This window comes from Physeter macrocephalus, chromosome 11 (assembly GCF_002837175.3).
Source record: "Physeter macrocephalus isolate SW-GA chromosome 11, ASM283717v5, whole genome shotgun sequence".
Taxonomy (NCBI): domain Eukaryota; kingdom Metazoa; phylum Chordata; class Mammalia; order Artiodactyla; family Physeteridae; genus Physeter; species Physeter macrocephalus.
In genome coordinates, this window is record NC_041224.1 from 108,060,226 (window position 1) to 108,083,406 (window position 23,181).

At 44.9% G+C, this 23,181-nt stretch overlaps 2 protein-coding genes across 5 annotated transcripts in view; one reads left to right on the forward strand and one right to left on the reverse strand.

Moving 5' to 3' along the window:
• Positions 1-6,661, forward strand: part of LOC102984870 (cathepsin G-like) — a 47,173-nt gene extending 40,512 nt beyond the window's left edge. The window contains exons 2-7 of one of the 3 annotated variants that reach the window (XM_028495655.2): positions 3,351-3,470; positions 3,963-4,079; positions 4,641-4,962; positions 5,412-5,547; positions 5,696-5,950; positions 6,391-6,661. In XM_028495655.2, the coding sequence (XP_028351456.1) occupies positions 4,865-4,962; positions 5,412-5,547; positions 5,696-5,950; positions 6,391-6,552 (651 nt within the window). In that variant the 5' untranslated portion in view covers positions 3,351-3,470; positions 3,963-4,079; positions 4,641-4,864 and the 3' untranslated portion in view covers positions 6,553-6,661. Of the gene's footprint in view, positions 1-3,350; positions 3,471-3,962; positions 4,080-4,628; positions 4,963-5,411; positions 5,548-5,695; positions 5,951-6,390 lie in introns of those variants that run through there. The other 2 variants (XM_028495654.2, XM_028495656.2) reach the window with 2 other exon arrangements.
• Positions 6,662-17,972: 11,311 nt separating this feature from the next.
• LOC112067657 (cathepsin G-like) lies at positions 17,973-20,245 on the reverse strand. Of its 2 annotated transcripts, none has more exons than XM_028495366.2 (4): positions 19,672-20,245; positions 19,087-19,222; positions 18,684-18,938; positions 17,973-18,243 (listed from the first exon to the last, which is right to left on the reverse strand). In XM_028495366.2, the coding sequence occupies exons 1-4, from the start codon at positions 19,767-19,769 to the stop codon at positions 18,082-18,084; spliced, it is 651 nt and encodes a 216-aa protein (XP_028351167.1). In that variant the 5' UTR covers positions 19,770-20,245; the 3' UTR covers positions 17,973-18,081. The 2 variants fall into 2 exon arrangements, with proteins under 2 accessions (XP_028351167.1, XP_028351166.1); XM_028495365.2 differs by having other exon boundaries at positions 19,087-19,428.
• Positions 20,246-23,181: the final 2,936 nt, after the last annotated feature.

Here is a 23,181-nt window from a genome sequence, read left to right on the forward strand (position 1 = left end):
CCAGTTTGCAGGACAGAAATTGAGACACAGATGTAGAGAACAAACTTATGGACATCAAGGGGGGAAAGTGGCGGGGGGTGGTGGTGTGATGAATAGGGAGATTGGGATTGACATATATACCCTAATATGTATAAAATGGATAACTAATAAGAACCTGCTGTATAAAAAAATAAAATTAAATTTAAAAAAATGTGTCCTGTGTAACCAGAATTTCATCTTTATTCATATATACACAACAAACATTTAATGTAGATCAATTTGTGCATTATTATTGATGGTTAGTGCTTTGTATATTTTGTATAAAGTTGTTTTCCAATGTTAAGTGTATAAAGAAATTCTCCTATATCCAAAGTTTTAAGTTTTTTCCTTTAAATTAATTAATTTGAGGTATAGTGTTAAATAATCAAGTTTCATCTTTATTCACATACCCAACAAATTTTACTATAAATTATTTTCATCATTATTAATCATTTTGAACTCATTTTTTGTTTCCATTATGTTTTTACTCATGAGTCATTTGGCCTTTGAACAGTGTGGGAGTTTAGGTTCATTGGCCCTTCACCTAGTGGAAAATCCAAGTATAACTTATAGTTGGTCCTCTGTTCTGTGGTTTTGCTACCAACCATGGGTAGTGTAGTACTCTCATGTTTACTACTGAGAAAAAGCCATGTGTAAGTGGACCTGTCCATTTCAAATGCCTGTTGTTCAAGGATCCTCTGTATTTAGCAGTCTATTTCGTTAGTTTTAAAAATATAAGGATTTTCTGCTCATATTCTTGTTATGAAATTCTAACTTAAACTCATTGTGGTCTATGAAAAATGATGCATCATTTTAATCCTTTAAACATTTTTGAGACCTAATCTATGGCCTAATCTATGGTCAACATCTATATGTGCTTGTAAAGTGTGTAATCTGCCTTTGTTGGGTAAGATGTTCTATATGTGTTCGTTTTTTTCATCAGCTATTCATAACTTCTATAACATTACTAATCAATTTATAAGATGTGCTTCAAAATCTTCTCAAATGACTATGAAGACATTTCTTCCTGAGTAGCATCCACTCACTGCTGCTGTTGAAAATTCTGCCTTTGCTCTACCATTCATTCGAAAGTGTGTAATCTATCTTACTCTACTTGTCCTTAAGATTTCTGCTATTTCTTTATAATATTGATTTCTAGGTATAGATTTCTTTTCTGTATTCTGCTTGAGATTTATTTGTATTTTTTTAAACTCTAACTGCATTTTTGTCATCAGTTTTAACAAAATCTCAACCACTATCTCATTATATATTACTTTCCCCCCCATTCTCTCTCTTCTTCTAGAACTTTAATTCAACATATGTTCAACCTTCTAATTCTACTATTTTCTATATATTTATCTTTATGCCTGTCTGTGCTCTATTCTTGACAATTCTTTCTGAGCTATTTCAGGTTAGTAATTCTATTTTCATCTTTGTCTAATCTGTTATTAACTTTATTCACTGTGACTTTAATTTTGGTGTTTTCATATTTCTCACTTTTAGAAGTTGTATTTAGCTCTTTTTCAGATGTCATTTTTTTAAGGTTAATGTTCCCGAGAGTGCTTTTTCTTTTTTTGATGAAAGTTCATGATAATGCAAATTGACAAGGGAATTTAGTTATTTCTGAGATATACATTTTAAAGTAATAACTAGAATTATGACATAACATGGGAGTGCTTTTAAAGCTTGTTTTTATTTCAGCATAATTTTTTTGGCAATCTATATTTTATTTTACTGATAGTATTATCCCAATAATTAGAGTATTTTTTCTCTTATCATCTATTGTTTATTAGTCATGGTGTCTTATATTTTTGCTTGCTTGTTGATTTGTTTATATTTGACTATATGCTTGTCACTGTACTTGAAAAACAATATTTAGGTGTAATTCACACACTGGAATTAAGTGAATTTCCTCTACATTTGCATTTGATTTTGCCAGGTACTTTAGCAAACAGTCCATAACAACATTAATCGAAGTTCAAGGTATGAGAGTTCATGAAAGTCCAGTACTATTTCCATCTTTCATGAAATTACATGTAAGCACTTGCCCATTAACTCTTCTTTGTTACTTTGAGTGTGTAAACTTTTCAGTTTCCACCTTATTGTGAGGAGGGTTTGACTAGACCTGCTTGTGTGGGTCTTGTTCTTTGATTTGTTTTTTTTTTAATTTCTTTTATTTTTAAAAATTTATTTATTTATTTTTTAACATCTTTATTGGAGTATAATTGCTTTACAATGGTGTGTTAGTTTCTGCTTTACAACAAAGTGAATCAGCTATACATATACATATATCCCCATATCTCCTCCCTCTTTGATTTCTGTACCTCTCACTTTATATGCTCATTAAAACAGAAGTTCGAATTTTGTGGGTTCAGCAAATTTCCACAGAACAATAGTAACTGTCTAACTGGACACCCATTATTCCTTTAGTTTTGGCCTGGTATTCACTCCTACATTGGCATTTCTTCAAGGCTTTTAAGGTTTTTAGCCATTTTAAACAGGTTTCTTTCGGTTGTTTTTGGTGGGAAGATCGGCATGAAATCCTAGTCACTGTTAATGAAATCCCCTATCCACATCTCTATTAAGATCATTGGGAGCATATATATTTGACTCCCATTTCTTCACATGCTATTCTTTATCCTTTACTTTTAAAAAAAGTTACATTAAAGTTTTTAAAATAAAATAAAGTGTTGAAAAACATTAATTAACAATAAATTAAAATTACCCAGATATGCTAAGGCACTAATAAAGCTCTTATACTATTTTCGTTTCTTTTCCCCTGTTTTCTGCATATTACTTTTCAGATGCCTGAAGAAATTTCATGACGTTGCAGTTATAAACCGTGCATTAGAGGAAGGATTAAGTTCTTGGCAGCTCTGAAAATAAGCTATAACCTGTGTATATTTATATATAGGGAGAGGATCCTTAACTTTTATAACATTTTCAAGTGGGTTATCATAATCCATAGAAGACAGAGAATTGTATTAGCTTTCAATTTTTATACTTTTGGAAAAATTTTACTATATTGTAGTGCTTTCTTTACCAACAGAGAATCTTCTAAGTATTGTTAAGAAGGTCTCACAGTCCATTGTGTTACTCTGCAGGACTCTGCCATGCCTTTCTCTCAATGATGAATGCCTGGGTCCACTTCTTCATGTGTTACAGGGAGCACAGCAGTGAAGTACCTCCTTAGAAGCTAACACCCCTGGGACAGAGATGGGATTAGGTTGATGGGACTCTTATACCATGGATGAATAGGATCTGAGATGTTTTTCCACCAGGGTCTTATGGCTTGCAACAAAATCAAGTCACTAGGCCTTTTCTGCATGCAGAGAACCTTCTGGAACATAAAGGCCTTCGCCTTGAGTAGGAAGCAGGAAAACAGAAGTCGTCCACAGTGTCAAGATTTCACTGAGAGTTTGCTGGGGCTCAAGTGACCTGAGAGCGTAATGGTCAGTGGCAGAGCCTCATTCTTCCCTTTCCTTTCTCTGGCAGTGTCCTCCACACACTCAGGAGAGAGAGCTACTCAATCTGCATGACAACTTCTAGAAAGCAGTGGGAGCAGCAAGGGTCTCAACAGGGGGCTAAGACCAAAGGGTGAAAACATGCAGGCTCCAGTCCCTGAGGGAGAGGAAGGAGGCAACAGACAGCTCCCAGCTCTGATGCTTGTAGGGATTATTGAATTAGGTGGGTTTGAGGTTCTGGGACACAGTGACCCAGTCCCCATCCCTGTTGCCCTGGCTTCCCATTTCCGCGGCCAGCACTGACTCAGCAGCTGTGCGGGATATTGCGCTGAAGGCTTGGGTTACTGTCTTCCCCCAGATCACTGGCAGTTAGTGGGCAAGCCTCTTGGGCAGCCTTGGGTGATGAAACCTATCACAGCAGCAGGAGAATGGGAATGTGAATTCTCAAGCCCCCACCCTCACCCTTCCTTCCTCTTTCAGGGGCTCAAAGTCTGGCAGGAGGAAGCACCAGCAGCAACTGACTGGGCAGACTTCCCAGGAAGATGCGGCCACTCCTGCTCCTGGTGGTCCTTCTCCTGCCCCCCAGGGCTAGGGCAGGTGAGTGACCGTCCCCATCCTCAGAGGCCGACCCTGTCCCATAGACTCTGGAGCCAGACCACTCAGGCGCTTCCTAACCCTGTCTCATTGCACAGCTTGTATGAGTTCAGAGTTCCTCAGCTTCATCATCTATAAAACAGGAATTATATCAGGCCTACCTCAGAGAGTTGACATGAGAGTTAAATGACTTAGTGTACATAAAGTTCTTGGAGTCGTCCTGGCACGTACTACTTGCGATATAAACGTGCTCTCTGAACTCATTCTGCAGCTCCTGTGGCAGAGTCTAGGAGGTAAAGATACAGCAATAGCAGGCCCACCAGCTCATCCTTGGAGCCTTAAATTCATGAGCTGGCCATGAGCTGGACTCACAGGGATCTGGGAGGCTCCCTGAGGAAGAAAGTACCACGGGACTTCAGGGAGAGGCTGCTCAGAGGGCTCCGGATTTGCCATCCCCACCGCAGAGGAACCTTCCTCATTATGGGAGGCTGCCGCTGGCCTTGCCTTGTGGGGAGGTGGGAGGGAGCTGAGGCTGGGATGGGGAGCCAGCAGCGTTTCCTGCAGAATCCTGGAGGCTCCCGCAAGGCTGGTGCCCTGCAGACCCAGTTCTCATGAACCACCAGCTTCTCCGGCCCCTGCAGCACCTCTCCTGCCTCGCCATCTTCTAACCTTTCTGGAGCCACCAAGCCGAAGCCCACACACCTGTCAGTGCAGAGATAAGTGCCTAATGCTTCCTTCCAGGGCAGATCATCGGAGGCCAAGAGGCCAGGCCCCATTCCCACCCTTACATGGCATATGTTCAGATCCGAACTCCAGGTCTGAAAACTTGTGGGGGGTTCCTGGTGCGAGAAGACTTTGTGGTGACAGCAGCTCACTGCTTGGGAAGGTGAGGCGCTAAGGGGCTTCTGGGCACCAGCAAAGCTGGTCCAGAAGATTTCATGAGAGGAGCCATTGAAAGCAGGGTTCAGGCAATAAAGGGGTGAAAAAAGAGCAGGTAGGGCTTGGGGAGCAGGGAGCAGGCCAGTGTAAACGGGGAGAGAGGAGGACCTGATCAAAAGAAGCAAGATGGGGAGATGGAAGGCACGCATTGGGGCTCAAAATATGAATTCAAGCTCCTTTTTTATTGTAGGGGAGGCCAGATATAAGGTCGCTGGGTTTCCCACCACCCCCAGCTCAAGGCTGTGGAGACCAACGACATAGAGCCCAGTCCCAGAGCCCTCCTGTCCCCACGTTCCCTTGGCTGAGGTCTCGCCACCCTGGGTTGTCACGTGACCTGCATCGGGGACTGCAGTTCCTGCAGCTCAGACCTACCTCTAGGCTCCCTTTCCTTTGCAGCCAAATAAATGTCATCCTGGGGGCCCACAACGTCAGGAGGTTGGAAAGGACTCAGCAGCGCATACCGGTGCTCAGAGCCATCCCCCACCCCAGGTACAATCCGCACAACTACTGGAATGACATCATGTTACTGCAGGTACCGACCCTCTGGTTCTTCACCCGGGCGGCTCCCTCCCAGCTTGGGGGACCAGGGAGGGGGAAGCCGAGCAGACTCCCAGGGTGGTGGTGGGCGTGGGGTGAGCACGGCAGAGACAGTCCCTGAGCGCCTGCATGCTTCCTGCCAGCTGAGGAGCAGGGCCAGACGTAATCGAGCTGTGAGGCCGGTGGCTCTGCCTCAGACCCAGAGCAGGCTGAGTCCTGGGACCCTGTGCACCGTGGCCGGCTGGGGCCTTGTCGGCCTGTACAGGAGAACAGACACGCTCCAGGATGTATGGATCAGGGTGCAGAGGGGTGAGGAGTGCAGTAGACGCTTCACGTTCTACACCGGCCGAACACAGATTTGTGTGGGCGACCCTAGAGAGAGGAAATCCGCCTTCCTGGTAAGACCACGGGCATCTGCCGACACTGTCCGAGACAAAGGGACGTGGGCAGACTGGGCAGTGGGGACAGACTACATCCCCATGGCCTCAGTCTGGGGCCAGACCAGAGTGAGGTGGGGGACTTTTCCCCATCAATCTGGTCTCTGGGGGAATAGCAGGTGCACCAGACACAGGACGTACATGTGCAGCGTTTTCCTGGGGCCGGTGAAGGTACCTTGACCTGGGTTGTTCTGGAGAATAACCATAGCCAGGGCTAAAGACCAGTGATGGAGAAATCCAGAAGCTCGACTTCTGCTTGCCCTCCCGTCTCACACACAGCCAGCAGTGGAAGGAACCCACCCACACCTGTCTTCTCTGAGGGCGGGCCTTAGGGCCGCAGGAGCGGGGAGGCCTGGAGAATGGAGGCCCGGCTCAGTGTCCCTTCCTCTGGTTGCCCACAGGGGGACTCCGGTGGCCCCCTTGTGTGTAACAACGTGGCCCAGGGCATCGTCTCCTACGGAAACAGCACTGGGACTCCTCCAGCAGTCTTCACCAGGATTTCCAGCTTCCTGCCCTGGATACGGAGAACGATGAGACGCTGCCAAGAGTGGGGGCTGGAGTGACACCCCCTGTCACTGACTCCCCTTCTCTGGGGCAGAGCCCAGATCCAGGGCGGTTCCCAGAGCCTTAATAAACATCCATATCTAGAGTGGAAATAACCGATTTCTCATTTGTTCATTAAACATGATTCAGTACACAGCAAATGTGTGCCAGGACTGAGTGTGAGCTCCTCCAGGGAAGTGGGGTCTCTTCCCCAGGACAAGTGAATCCCCGTCCCCACCCACCATCCTGGGAGTCAGGGTGAGCTGCTTCTCTCCTCCAGGCCATCCATTCCTCCATCTCCCCTCCACCCGCTCTGGGGAGTGATGGAAGGACCTATCTTTCCCCAGAGTAAGGCTCCTTATTCTCCACCCTACCACAGACTCTCCTTTAGGTATTAAAGTGTACCCCAAAACTGTGTGCCCTTGGTGTGGGTAGGACAGGCAGACCAAAGGGAGAATTGAAATTCCATACAAGGCCCAATTTAACATATGGTAAACAATTCTCAAATCACTGAGAAACAATGAACTTTTAATAGACGACATTGAAACAAAATAGAGAATCATTGGGGAAAAAAGATAAAGTTGGGTCCACACTTCTCATCATAATCCAAAATAACACTCAGATGGATCAAAACCCTAAATGTAAAAAAAAATCAAACCATACAAGTACTAGAAGAAAGAAAAAAAAAAGGTTTACACTCTTAAAAATATCTAACAAAACACCCATATCAAAGCTGCGCTATTCGCAATGGCCAAGAGATGGGAGCAACCCAAGTGTCTATGGACGGCCAGAGTTTCTGAAACCTTTACCCATACCAGCCCTGACTGTACTATAGACCAGTGTTCTCATTTTCAATCTGATGAGGGTCTCCTTCTGGTTTCATTACTCTAAAATTATACAATACAATACAATATGTTGGCTAAAATAACTTGACTTTATACTAAAGATTAGCTTATGACTGATACATCAATATTATATTCAAATAATAGATTTCTGAAGTCACATAGTTTAAAACCATGCTTTTAACACGTCAAGGTAACTGTAAAGAATCAGCTGGGAAGTTCTTCTATGTTCATCAAAATGGTAATTACTCCTCGCAGTGTGACATTTCCCACCTGAATTTTTGCAGTTTCCATAATCTTGAATAATCACTGAACACATATCAAAGCACCTGATATGCGGAAATGCTCTGGTAAATTTGATCATTCGTTTATAGCTATTTCTTGCCAGAAAGTCATTTGCTTAAGATTCAGTGTAAGTCATTTATCAACAAAAGTTTAATCAATAATACATCTTTGAAATTACTCAGTCATTTTTCCTATATTTGCTACCACCTACCCACAGGAATTCTCTCTCGCTTGTATGTTCTGGGGGAAAACAGTCTCATTGTTAAATGTTTGCATTGGCAGGTGGAAAGAATACTTGACGATGGAGGGGGGAGGAGAGAGCTGTGGAAAAGCCCTCGTCCAGCCCTTCCTCTCTGTGACATTTGCTTAGAGCCCCAGAGCACCGCCCAGGTCAGGACTCAGTCCCCAGGAAACTCCCAGGGCAGACCCACCTCTCCTCTAAGCCTCTCCCTGCCAGTCAGCACTTCCAAGGCAGCTCTCTGCCTCCAGCGGCCCTGCCGGAAATGTTTCTACAGACCTCACCGTGCTCACCTCCAGAGGACAATTCCCTTCATGACCATCCCAGAAGCCAGTTCCACCGCCTCTCACAGCTCAGCATCCTCCCCTGATAAGTAAACCTCAACAGCAGAGCTTTGGCAAGAAAGCATTTTGCACACCAAAAACTAGAGTAAAAGAACACAACTCCTCCCACTTTCTTTCTCCACTTTCCACCTCTGTGCCTTGGAAGCCCTACTGACTTGTCTGGAAAGTCACAAAACCATGGCAAGCTCATGGACAGAAACCCCACCGGGAACTTCTCTCCTGACCCCATAGCTCAGGCAGACTTCCGGTCCCCCAGAGGCCTGGTGCTTGTGTCCTGGGGCAGAGCATCAGAGTCAGGAGAAGCTAGCCACTGGCGATTTGTCATAACTATAGCAACATCACAGAAGTGAGGTCTGGTAACCTTGATAATGGTTGCCTGAGTTTGTCTGGGAAATGGTGGGGGCGCCAGGGGAAAGCCACCTGACCCTCGGGTTGGAGAAGAGAGGGCAGCCCAGGACTGCCTAAGGAAATGTCTTTCTTATAGAAATGTGAAAAAACTCTCAGAAGTGGGTGAAATCTTCCAAATACATTATGAACCATTTCAAGATTTTAGTTGACATGACCCCCAGAACAACTAAATACCCCATTAGAATGATACCCTATTATGATTACGTTTTAAAGTTTCCACTGAATATCCAGAAGTATAATTTTCTCTGGCTACAGTATGATTCACTGTTTTGTGTATAGAAAAGTTCTATATCGTTTCGACAATCCAGAAAATTTGCCGTGTTAGTGCTTGAGTGTACAATTACAACGTTGACTATTAGTATGTGTTTCAGTCGTAGCCAGCCTCTGATATGGCTGAATGACCTCACCTCCAGGTATTCACACTGGAGAGTGAAAGCCTTTGCTGGCATGACAGTCATCGCTGAGACTTCAAATTCCCAAGCAAGGAGAGACCAGATGACTAATGAAAGCCAGTATGAGGGCACCCACCTCACCTTTTCTACCACAAATATCTGTGAAGCACGGTGCCCAAAACATCACGGAGGAGGAAACGATCCACACCAAATCCCTGTGGGGAAAGACAACCCACATTCTGATGGAGATAAAAGACCCAGACCAGATAAAATGGCAAGTGCCCTATGGTCTGCAGGATGGCTCTGGTAGACCAGCTGTTTGTCAATCGAGTTTCATCATGTCTCATGGTTTTCAAATTGTGGAACTGCCTAGAAGGGAAAGAAAAGAAAGAGATCAAACCTCCACCCCACACCATTTAATCAGAGCTGTGCATCTGTTTTAAATATTTGGCATGTGTCCAAATTTTACTTAAGGAAAATATTCATGACTGTAGATAGAAAAATTTTGAAATACACTGATAGACACTAACCATTAAAACTACGAGGCCAGGTAGTGACCAACACAGCCATGTGGCGTGTTCTCCACAGGAACTGGTCCCCAGTCTCCCAACTCCCAGCCAGCACTCTCTCAATCAGAATGTGCTGTTCTTCAACTCTATTCTCTCCCAGTCCCTCTGGCCACAGGGCCATTCAGCCTGCTTCTCTTAGATCTATTTGTATCACGGGACCAAGTGATCATACCATCTGTTTCTCTGAAATGAAATCTCTCTCCTTGGGGCTTTCCAGTTATTCGTATGTCTCAGTAAATTGATAGTGTTTGACTAAGCTGAGATTCTTCTGGAATCTCTGTATCCTCTCTTGTGGAAATTCTCCTCAGAGCCTAAGGCTGGGACCTTCTAGACCAAGCCACAAGTTGAGTGTTCTCAAGCCTCATGCCGAACTCACCTGTCAGGCAATGAATACCAGACCAGTGGGAGAAGATCCCATCCTCCACTCTAGAGATTGGCTCCACTGAGTGTCAGGACGAGGGGTGTGGTTTCTGGAGGCAATTGCACAAATATTTCCTCTGCATCCCCCATTCTTCTCAATACAGTGAGTTTTATAGAAAGGCCAGAGGGGGATGCCCAGGTGGGGGCAGTCACTTTTAACTGGGGCTCTTCTTTCCTTGAAAACAAGAACAGAGGCCCTCCCCAGGCTTCAGGCATCTTTCAGTTGTCCCAGATGACGTCGATACTCCACCCAGATGAGGAAATTTGCCTCTCATATCTTTCTTTAGCTTACAAAATGGCCAAAAGTATGGAGCGTTAGGCCTCTCTAGCGTACCTGTACATTCAGTAAAATGTAGGAGGAACCTTGGCTTCAACTTGGTGGTCAGGGTCAGAAGGATGAATTCAGGCAGGCTTGTTTGTGATGACTTGCCCCCTCCCCAGCTCTCCCTTCGTCCCTTCCTCTTTTCTTACAGTCTCCATTTGTATAGGTTTTGTCTACTACCTATTAAGGTGTAAGTGATAAATGAGGTATAAGACTGATGATGTGACCGTGCTCAAGACTCTTGCATTTATTTAAGAATCTATTGCAAATTCATAGTGACACAAAGTAGAATGGTGATTCCCAGGGGCTAGGGGGAAAGGATAATGGGGAGTTACTGTTTAGTGGGTTCAGAGTTTCAATTTGGGAAGTGAAAAATTTCTTAAGATGGTTAATGGTGAAGGTTGCACAACGATATGCATGTACTTAATGCCATTGAACTGCACACTTAAAATTGGTTAATAGGTAAATTTTCCATTAGGTATATTTTACCTCATAATTTAATTAGTAATTTAAATAGTAATTTTAAAAAAGAATCTTTTGCAATTCAATTTTAAAAAGCCCTAATGGTAGAAGATGTCATTTGGAGAAAGTGGTCAGCTACCTCTTCTGAACATGGACAGCACTGTTGGAGCTACTTTTCCCTTAAGAGCACTTAGGTTTCTAGATCAAGGAGAAGAGGCCCCATGTCTGAATGATGTCATAGACCACAGAAGTAGCTCCGTCCCAGCACTCCTCACAGGTGGACATAACACAGAAGGAGCAGCTGTGGGAGAGAATGAGCCAGAGGTGCTATCTGAAGAGAGGGCTGGACTGGAAATAAAATGATGAGATCTAGGATAGAAGGGAAGGAGGCATGGGGGAAATCTTGCCCATTCTTCTATAATACTTTATCCTACTTGGAGTTCATTGAGCTTCTTGGTTTTGAACATTAATGCTTCAGGGTTTTGTGGGGTTTTTTTCCATCAATATTGTGAAATTTTCAACCGTCTCCACTCCTTCTGGGACTCCCTAAACATATGTTGCATGTAGTGTCCCACACATCTGACACCCTGTTCATTTTCCTTCTTCCTTTTTTACTTCTGTTCACTGAAAAGTTCTGAAGCAATTACAAATTTGTTAGTGATAACTTCACAAGAGCAGCCAGCTGCTCTTCTGGAACGATCACTAGGCTCAGACACAGGTGCCTTTTGCCCTTGGTCTGTGCAGCAGAGCTAGATGTGGGTCAGGTGAGATAGGAGGAGGAGGGGAGGGGAAGGAGAGCAGAGAGAGACAACGGCTGATCACTATTATGTGGATCCATGGGGAACCCTGGGAGAAGGGAGGCCTGAGCCATGTGTGGGGTGGAAGTGTAGTCCAAGGTACAGATAGCTCAGAGGAAAACTGCCTATCAGAAAAATGTGATAGCACTGCCAAATGCACAGGAAACCAGCTGCAGAAACTGTGAAAACGCATGGTTCTATGTGACAAGATTCGTTAAAATGATAAACACCTGCTTTGGGCTAAAATTATAGTCTATCATCTTTGATTTTCTGTACTTCCCAAACATCATAAATAATATTTTATAGGTGTGTTAAAGACCAGTGTGTCAACACAGTTATTTAATAAATTACTGCAACATTGCTGAGCATACTTGTGGTTTGCAAATTGGCGGTGGGGAGGAGAGGTAAATCATCAAAGATAAGAGGCAATATATCCCCTTTAAGGAACTGTCATTCTTGAGGCAGAGAATGAAAATGAGAAGATACATGTTCTAACTTGTGGGTAATGACTGAGCCAATGATGCAAAAACAGCTTAAACCTTATGTTCAGTTTGAGATAAGATTCCAGAAGTCTTCTCATATCTGTACTAAATTACAAAAGAACAAATAGAAGTAATCTAAACTGTCCGGCTGATTGCCTGTATTCTAAGTAGAATCATAGCTTGGAACTTGCCCTTCTAAAGGCTGACAACCCTAAGCACCTGTGTGCAGAGAACTGCATGAGCAAATATGCCTGGTTCCTCACCAGGAGCAAGGAGCCTTGGGGGTAGAACATTTGCCCACATGATGGTCTTCCCTGGAGCCCAGATTACCTGGGCCAGATGGGACAGGAGTGACCTGGAAAACGTAGAATGACAAAGTTTGTTTATCCTCTTTCCGTCTCTACCTGATGCTTCCCAACTACTTTAATATTGGGGTCTTTTAAACCTTTGAAATATCAACAAGTTGAGAATAATACTGGCTTTATAAGGGCTACCTGGGACTGGACCACACAATAAATTCAGGTGCATTTGTCTGTCAAACCCCTCTTCTTAAACTCTCCTATTCTGTCATCACCTTATCTTCCTGGTACTCTCATCAATACCCCACCTCCACTTCATTCTCAATCTCTGGTCCTCACCCCCATCCCCAACAGTTTGCAGTTGCCTGAAACTACCAAGAAGTTGATGGATGGCTAGGCTCTTGGCTAATGTATTTTAGGAAAGACTTTTTCTTGGTACTTTTGCATTTAGAACAACAACAAAAAATCTCTTCAGCTATCAAAAAAAAAACTCCAAAGCTCTGCAAAGAGTATAATTGGATAGTTGTATGCTTTTTTGTTTTTTTCTAGGAAGTAGACAGTTACCTAATGACAAACAAAAGGCATGGTGGGGTCAGATTTATGGTCTTGGAGGATTGAACTTAGAGGAAGGGGACACCATTTCTGACTAATGCTGAACCCCCCAAAGCCCTTCCTCCATTCAGAGTTCAGGATTTTCTCTAGGTGAACGTGATCATGCTGACTACCAAGGGCCTAAGAATGTGGTTCCTGCAACACCCTCACCATACAGACTTTTCTGATGAAAGCTCATGTCTTCAGAATCAACAGAACCAGGAGTAAATTGGTGGGCCCTGAGCCTGCCCTTTGAAATTCAGGATTGAAAAAGCCTGGACGGAGAAATCACATGCCACTTAAGGCCTGCTCAGCTTGCTCCTGTTTTTAGTGGCCAATCTCCTACCTCCAGGGCTGAAAGAGGTAAGTGACTCTCCCTATCCTCAGAGGCCTGGCTTATTCCAGCAGCAACACTTCCCCAGTGCCCCAGCAAGACTATTGCTATGATTGTTCCTTGCCTCAGTCCATTCCCAGAAATTTGCTAAACCCCAGACCTGCCACTGGGTATATAGTGCACAGATTACAGGAAAGACTCCCACGGAGACCTGGTGGGTCTTCTCTCCATAGGTCACACCCTGGCACATGGAAAGTTGCTTATAATTAGGATGGCACAGGATCCTGATGTGGAGGAAAAGCTGAAAATGAGGCTTATAACTTCCCATTCTCCAAAGCTAAGAGTGGGTTGCTCTATCCCAAGAGCTGTTGTCTAGACCAAGAATGAAAGAGCTATTTTACACTGTTTCCTAGATGTCACCTCCTCACTCTCCCCACTTTCTTGAGCCACGCTGCTCCACCAGGGCAGATATCCAGAACCTAAGTGGGCCTCTCAGTGTTGCCTCACCACTGATCATGGCCCTAATGGAAGCTGGCTTCCACGCAGGCCCCCTCCTCCCATTTCCCAACCTCACTCTGATTTCTAATCCTGTACATGTGTTCCTCTTTATCTTGATGGCTAAATTCCTTAAAAAGATAAATCTGTGCTGAGGTTCAGGCTGCATTAGGACCAAAAGCAATTTGGGGGACTGTTCATTTGCATATCCAACAAGTATTTGTGGGACATTTACTATGTGCCTGACTCATGATGGGGGAGAAAGAAACCAGAGCATTCCGCTCCATGAGCTCAAATTTTCAGGTTTTAGAAACCAGTCTCACCTGGAAGTAAGCAGGACAAAGGGGATCTGAAAATCTCAGGGACGAAGAAATAACCAGGGTAGGTCAGAGAGATTTATTTCCAGGTCTTCTAGATGGTTTATCTGGAAGACAGATCCCTTCCCCTTCACATGTATTTGAAGTGCTCCAGAACAAGGGCTGAGCTCCTCATCTCTACAGGGAGATAAGAGCTAAGCAAGGAAACAGGTCACGCTGCCAGCCCGCCATGCTGCCCAGGGAAGCCTGGAGCCCCCATCTCATTGTGCTGGGTCCCTGAAGACCACTGCAGACTATCCTCCTCTGGACATCCCATTGTTTTAGGTCACCAGGCAGTGCCCATCCTGTTTCCTATGAACAGAGAGATCCAGGGAAATTTTCTCTTTCAGGAGAGATCAAATGGGGCAGAAAGACCAGACTGCAAGCCCCACCCTACATGGTCTCTGTATGTTTCTATGACAACAAACAAGACTGGAGCAGATGTCGGGGTTTACTGGCATAAGACAACATCGTGTTGACTGCGGCTCACTGGAACAGAAGGTGAGGAGCACAAGAGTCTTGTCTTTCTGGGAACCCGTAGTACCGTCCCAGGGCTTGTAACCCAGGAAGGTCCCTGAGCATGCAGAGCCAATGGCTAATCAGTGGAGCCATCTGATCTGCTCCGGCCAGGGCAAAGTGAGTGTGGGATACCGGGGGGGAGTGTTTGGAGAGAGGCCTGTTAAATTTACGGATGTAAAAACGGTTTAGTAATTTTTTGTACAACAAAACAGTGGATTATAATGTAGCCTGGGAAAATTATACTTCTGAAAATTCGGTGGAAACTTGAAAAAGCAATCTTATTTCTTTATCCATTCATCTGTTGATGGACATTTAGATTGTTACCATGTCTTGCCTATTGTGAATAGTGCTGCTAGGAACATAGGAGTGCAGGTATCTTTTAGGATTAGAGTTTTGTCTGGATATATGCCCAGGAGTGGTACTGCTGGCAAAAAAGCAGTCTTGATGGGTATCAGTCTAATGGGTTGAAGTATAGCTGATTTACAATGTTGTGTTAATTTCTTTTGTACAGCAAAGTGATTCAGTTATACATAAATACATTATTTTTTAAAAATATTCTTTTTCATAATGGTTAATCATAAGATACTGCATGTAGTTCTCTCTGTGCTGTACAGTAGGACGTTGCTGTTCATCCATTCCATATATAATAGGTTACATCTGCTAAGCCCAACCTCCCACTCCACCCCTCCCCCAACCCCCTCCTCCTTGGCAATCACAAGTCTGTTCTCTATGTCTGAGTCTGTTTCTCTTTCGTAGATAGGTTTATCTGTGTCATATTTTAGATTTCACATATAAGTGATATCACATGGTTTTTGTCTTTCATTTTCTGACTTACTTCACTTAATATGATAAACTCTAGTTGCATCCATGTTACTGCAAATGGTGCTATTTCAGTCATAAAAAAGAACAAGAGGTATTCTATTGTACACGTGTACCACATCTTCTTTATCCATTCATCTGTTGATGGACATTTAGGTTGCTACCATGTCTTGCCTATTGTGAATAGTGCTGCTATGAACATAGGAGTGCAGGTATCTTTTAGGATTAGAGTTTTGTCTGGATATATGCCCAGGAGTGGTATTGCTGGCGAAAAAGCAATCGTGATGGGTATAAGTCTAATGGGTTTTTTAGTTGTTCTGGGGGTCATGTCAACTAAAATCTTGAAATGGCTCATAATGTATTTGGAAGATTTCACCCACTTCTGAGAGTTTTTTCACATTTCTTTAAGAAAGACATTTCCTTAGGCAGTCCTGGGCTGCCCTCTCTTCTCCAACCCGAGGGTCAGGTGGCTTTCCCCTGGCGCCCCCACCATATCCCAGACAAACTCAGGCAACCATTATCAAGGTTACCAGACCTCACTTCTGTGATGTTGCTATAGTTATGACAAATCGCCAGTGGCTAGCTTCTCCTGACTCTGATGCTCTGCCCCAGGACACAAGCACCAGGCCTCTGGGGGACCGGAAGTCTGCCTGAGCTATGGGGTCAGGAGAGAAGTTCCCGGTGGGGTTTCTGTCCATGAGCTTGCCATGGTTTTGTGACTTTCCAGACAAGTCAGTAGGGCTTCCAAGGCACAGAGGTGGAAAGTGGAGAAAGAAAGTGGGAGGAGTTGTGTTCTTTTACTCTAGTTTTTGGTGTGCAAAATGCTTTCTTGCCAAAGCTCTGCTGTTGAGGTTTACTTATCAGGGGAGGATGCTGAGCTGTGAGAGGCGGTGGAACTGGCTTCTGGGATGGTCATGAAGGGAATTGTCCTCTGGAGGTGAGCACGGTGAGGTCTGTAGAAACATTTCCGGCAGGGCCGCTGGAGGCAGAGAGCTGCCTTGGAAGTGCTGACTGGCAGGGAGAGGCTTAGAGGAGAGGTGGGTCTGCCCTGGGAGTTTCCTGGGGACTGAGTCCTGACCTGGGCGGTGCTCTGGGGCTCTAAGCAAATGTCACAGAGAGGAAGGGCTGGACGAGGGCTTTTCCACAGCTCTCTCCTCCCCCCTCCATCGTCAAGTATTCTTTCCACCTGCCAATGCAAACATTTAACAATGAGACTGTTTTCCCCCAGAACATACAAGCGAGAGAGAATTCCTGTGGGTAGGTGGTAGCAAATATAGGAAAAATGACTGAGTAATTTCAAAGATGTATTATTGATTAAACTTTTGTTGATAAATGACTTACACTGAATCTTAAGCAAATGACTTTCTGGCAAGAAATAGCTATAAACGAATGATCAAATTTACCAGAGCATTTCCGCATATCAGGTGCTTTGATATGTGTTCAGTGATTATTCAAGATTATGGAAACTGCAAAAATTCAGGTGGGAAATGTCACACTGCGAGGAGTAATTACCATTTTGATGAACATAGAAGAACTTCCCAGCTGATTCTTTACAGTTACCTTGACGTGTTAAAAGCATGGTTTTAAACTATGTGACTTCAGAAATCTATTATTTGAATATAATATTGATGTATCAGTCATAAGCTAATCTTTAGTATAAAGTCAAGTTATTTTAGCCAACATATTGTATTGTATTGTATAATTTTAGAGTAATGAAACCAGAAGGAGACCCTCATCAGATTGAAAATGAGAACACTGGTCTATAGTACAGTCAGGGCTGGTATGGGTAAAGGTTTCAGAAACTCTGGCCGTCCATAGACACTTGGGTTGCTCCCATCTCTTGGCCATTGCGAATAGCGCAGCTTTGATATGGGTGTTTTGTTAGATATTTTTAAGAGTGTAAACCTTTTTTTTTTCTTTCTTCTAGTACTTGTATGGTTTGATTTTTTTTTACATTTAGGGTTTTGATCCATCTGAGTGTTATTTTGGATTATGATGAGAAGTGTGGACCCAACTTTATCTTTTTTCCCCAATGATTCTCTATTTTGTTTCAATGTCGTCTATTAAAAGTTCATTGTTTCTCAGTGATTTGAGAATTGTTTACCATATGTTAAATTGGGCCTTGTATGGAATTTCAATTCTCCCTTTGGTCTGCCTGTCCTACCCACACCAAGGGCACACAGTTTTGGGGTACACTTTAATACCTAAAGGAGAGTCTGTGGTAGGGTGGAGAATAAGGAGCCTTACTCTGGGGAAAGATAGGTCCTTCCATCACTCCCCAGAGCGGGTGGAGGGGAGATGGAGGAATGGATGGCCTGGAGGAGAGAAGCAGCTCACCCTGACTCCCAGGATGGTGGGTGGGGACGGGGATTCACTTGTCCTGGGGAAGAGACCCCACTTCCCTGGAGGAGCTCACACTCAGTCCTGGCACACATTTGCTGTGTACTGAATCATGTTTAATGAACAAATGAGAAATCGGTTATTTCCACTCTAGATATGGATGTTTATTAAGGCTCTGGGAACCGCCCTGGATCTGGGCTCTGCCCCAGAGAAGGGGAGTCAGTGACAGGGGGTGTCACTCCAGCCCCCACTCTTGGCAGCGTCTCATCGTTCTCCGTATCCAGGGCAGGAAGCTGGAAATCCTGGTGAAGACTGCTGGAGGAGTCCCAGTGCTGTTTCCGTAGGAGACGATGCCCTGGGCCACGTTGTTACACACAAGGGGGCCACCGGAGTCCCCCTGTGGGCAACCAGAGGAAGGGACACTGAGCCGGGCCTCCATTCTCCAGGCCTCCCCGCTCCTGCGGCCCTAAGGCCCGCCCTCAGAGAAGACAGGTGTGGGTGGGTTCCTTCCACTGCTGGCTGTGTGTGAGACGGGAGGGCAAGCAGAAGTCGAGCTTCTGGATTTCTCCATCACTGGTCTTTAGCCCTGGCTATGGTTATTCTCCAGAACAACCCAGGTCAAGGTACCTTCACCGGCCCCAGGAAAACGCTGCACATGTACGTCCTGTGTCTGGTGCACCTGCTATTCCCCCAGAGACCAGATTGATGGGGAAAAGTCCCCCACCTCACTCTGGTCTGGCCCCAGACTGAGGCCATGGGGATGTAGTCTGTCCCCACTGCCCAGTCTGCCCACGTCCCTTTGTCTCGGACAGTGTCGGCAGATGCCCGTGGTCTTACCAGGAAGGCGGATTTCCTCTCTCTAGGGTCGCCCACACAAATCTGTGTTCGGCCGGTGTAGAACGTGAAGCGTCTACTGCACTCCTCACCCCTCTGCACCCTGATCCATACATCCTGGAGCGTGTCTGTTCTCCTGTACAGGCCGACAAGGCCCCAGCCGGCCACGGTGCACAGGGTCCCAGGACTCAGCCTGCTCTGGGTCTGAGGCAGAGCCACCGGCCTCACAGCTCGATTACGTCTGGCCCTGCTCCTCAGCTGGCAGGAAGCATGCAGGCGCTCAGGGACTGTCTCTGCCGTGCTCACCCCACGCCCACCACCACCCTGGGAGTCTGCTCGGCTTCCCCCTCCCTGGTCCCCCAAGCTGGGAGGGAGCCGCCCGGGTGAAGAACCAGAGGGTCGGTACCTGCAGTAACATGATGTCATTCCAGTAGTTGTGCGGATTGTACCTGGGGTGGGGGATGGCTCTGAGCACCGGTATGCGCTGCTGAGTCCTTTCCAACCTCCTGACGTTGTGGGCCCCCAGGATGACATTTATTTGGCTGCAAAGGAAAGGGAGCCTAGAGGTAGGTCTGAGCTGCAGGAACTGCAGTCCCCGATGCAGGTCACGTGACAACCCAGGGTGGCGAGACCTCAGCCAAGGGAACGTGGGGACAGGAGGGCTCTGGGACTGGGCTCTATGTCGTTGGTCTCCACAGCCTTGAGCTGGGGGTGGTGGGAAACCCAGCGACCTTATATCTGGCCTCCCCTACAATAAAAAAGGAGCTTGAATTCATATTTTGAGCCCCAATGCGTGCCTTCCATCTCCCCATCTTGCTTCTTTTGATCAGGTCCTCCTCTCTCCCCGTTTACACTGGCCTGCTCCCTGCTCCCCAAGCCCTACCTGCTCTTTTTTCACCCCTTTATTGCCTGAACCCTGCTTTCAATGGCTCCTCTCATGAAATCTTCTGGACCAGCTTTGCTGGTGCCCAGAAGCCCCTTAGCGCCTCACCTTCCCAAGCAGTGAGCTGCTGTCACCACAAAGTCTTCTCGCACCAGGAACCCCCCACAAGTTTTCAGACCTGGAGTTCGGATCTGAACATATGCCATGTAAGGGTGGGAATGGGGCCTGGCCTCTTGGCCTCCGATGATCTGCCCTGGAAGGAAGCATTAGGCACTTATCTCTGCACTGACAGGTGTGTGGGCTTCGGCTTGGTGGCTCCAGAAAGGTTAGAAGATGGCGAGGCAGGAGAGGTGCTGCAGGGGCCGGAGAAGCTGGTGGTTCATGAGAACTGGGTCTGCAGGGCACCAGCCTTGCGGGAGCCTCCAGGATTCTGCAGGAAACGCTGCTGGCTCCCCATCCCAGCCTCAGCTCCCTCCCACCTCCCCACAAGGCAAGGCCAGCGGCAGCCTCCCATAATGAGGAAGGTTCCTCTGCGGTGGGGATGGCAAATCCGGAGCCCTCTGAGCAGCCTCTCCCTGAAGTCCCGTGGTACTTTCTTCCTCAGGGAGCCTCCCAGATCCCTGTGAGTCCAGCTCATGGCCAGCTCATGAATTTAAGGCTCCAAGGATGAGCTGGTGGGCCTGCTATTGCTGTATCTTTACCTCCTAGACTCTGCCACAGGAGCTGCAGAATGAGTTCAGAGAGCACGTTTATATCGCAAGTAGTACGTGCCAGGACGACTCCAAGAACTTTATGTACACTAAGTCATTTAACTCTCATGTCAACTCTCTGAGGTAGGCCTGATATAATTCCTGTTTTATAGATGATGAAGCTGAGGAACTCTGAACTCATTGCTGACTGTAGCGGTGAGCAGCCTTAGTGAGCAACAGAAGAGTGATCTAACAGAGCCAATCTACAAGGACTGGAAAGTGAATTACAACAGGAGAAAATCAGACTTCTATGCAGTGGACACTGGATACACATTTAGAAGCCTAAGACATGTAGTTAACAGGGTCTTGGTGCTCCGGCCTGGTGTCAGGCCTGAGCCTCTGAGGTGGGAGAGCTGAATTCAGGACATTGGAGCACTAGAGACCTCCTGGCCCCACGCAGTATCAATTGGTGAGAGCTCTCCCAGAGATTTCCATCTCAACTTTAGACCTAGCTCCACCCAACAGCCAGCAAGCTCCAGTGTTGGACGCCCCATGCCAATCAACTAGCAAGACAGGAACAAAACCCCACCCACTAGCAGAGAGGCTGCCTAAAATAATGCTAAGTACACAGACACCCCAAAACACACCCCAGGACATGGCCCTGCCCCGTAGAAAGACAAGATCCAGCCCCACACACCAGAACACAGGCACCAGTCCCCTCCACAAGGAAGCCTACACAAGCCACTGAACCAACCTCACCCACTGGGGGCAGACACGAAAACAACAGGAACTGCAAACCTGCAGCCTGTGAAAAGGAGACCCCAAATACAGTAAGTTAAAATGAGAAGACAGAGAAACATGCAGCAGATGAAGGAGCAAGGTAAAAACTCACCAGACCAAACAAATGAAGAGGAAATAGGCAGTCTATCGGAAAAAGAATTCAGAGTAATGATAGTAAAGATGATCCAAAATCTTGGAAATAGAATAGACAAAATGCAAGAAGCATTTAACGAAGACCTAGAAGAAATAAAGAGGAGGCAAGCAACGATGAGCAACACAAAAATGAAATTAAAAATATCCTAGATGGGATCAATAGCAGAATAACTGAGGCAGAAGAACAGATAAGTGACCTGGAAGATAAAATAGTGGAGATAATGATCACAGAGGAGAATAAAGAAACAAGAATGAAAAGAATTGAGGACAGTCTAAGAGACCTCTGTGACAACATTAAATGCACCAACATTCGAATTATAGGGGTCCCAGAAGAAGAAGAGAAAAAGAAAGGGTCTGAGAAAATATCTGAAGAGATTACAGTTGAAAACTTCCCTTAAATGGGAAAGGAAATAGTCAAGTCCAGGAAGCACAGAGAGTCCCACACAGGATAAATCCAAAGAGAAACATGCCACGACATATCTTAATCAAACTATGAAAAATTAAATACAAAGAAAAAATATTAAAAGCAGCAAGGGAAAAGCAACAAATAACATAGAAGGGAATCCCCATAAAGTTAACAGCTGATCTTTCAGCAGAAACTCTGCAAGCCAGAAAGGAGTGGCAGGACATGTTTAAAGTGATGAAAGGGAAAACCTACAACCAAGATTACTCTACCCAATAAGGATCTCATTCAGATTCGATGGAGAAATTAAAACCTATACAGACAAGCAAAAGTTAAGAGAATTCAGCACAACCAAACCAGCTTCACAACAAATGCTAAAGGAATTCTCTAGGCAGGAAACACAAGAGAAGGAAAAGACCTACAAAAACGAACCCAAAACAATTTAGAAAATGGTAATAGGAACAAACATATCAATAGTTACCTTAAATGTAAATGGATTACATGTTCCAACCAAAAGACATATACTGGCTGAATGGATACAAAAACAAGACCCATATATATGCTGTCTACAAGAGACCCACTTCAGACCTAGGGACACATACAGACTGAAAGTGAGGGGATGGAAAAGGATATTCCATGCAAATGGAAATGAAAAGAAAGTTGGAGTAGCAATTCTGATATAAGACGAAATAGACTTTAAAATAAAGACTACTACAAGAGACAAAGAAGGACACTACATAATGATCAAGGAATCAATCCAAGAAGATATAACAATTGTAAATATTTATGCACCCAACATAGGAGCACCTCAATACATAAGGCAACTGCTAACAGCTCTAAATGAGGAAATCGACAGTAACACAATAATAGTTAACACAATAATAGTACCCACTTTCACCAATGGACAGATCATCCAAAATGAAAAAAAATAAGGAAACACAAGCTTTAAATGACACATTAACAAGATGGATTTAATTGATATTTGTAGGACATTCCATCCAAAAATAACAGAATACACTTTCTTCTCAAGTGCTCATGGGACATTCTCCAGGATATATCATATCTTGGGTCACAAATCAAGTCTTCGTAAATTTAAGAAAATTGAAAACACATCAGGTATCTTTTCCAACCACAACACTATGAGGCTAGATATCAATTAGAGGGAAAAAAACTGTAAAAAATACAAACACATGGAGGCTAAATAATACACTACAAAATAACCAAGAAGTCACTGAAGAAGTCAAAGAGGAAATTTAAAAAATACCTAGAAACAAATGACAATGAAAACATGACGACCCAAAACCTGTGGGATGCAGCAAAAACAGTTCTAAGAGAGAAGTTTATAGCAATACAATCCTACCCCAAGAAACAAGAAATATCTCAAATAAACAACCTAAACTTATACCTAAAGCAATCAGAGAGAGAAGAACAAAACCCCCAAAGTTAGCAGAAGGAAAGAAATCATAAAGATCAGATCAGATATAAATGAAAAGGAAATGAAGAAAACTATAGCAAAGATCAATAAAAGTAAAAGCTGGTTCTTTGAGAGGATAAACAAAATTGATAAACCATTAGCCAGACTCATCAAGAAAA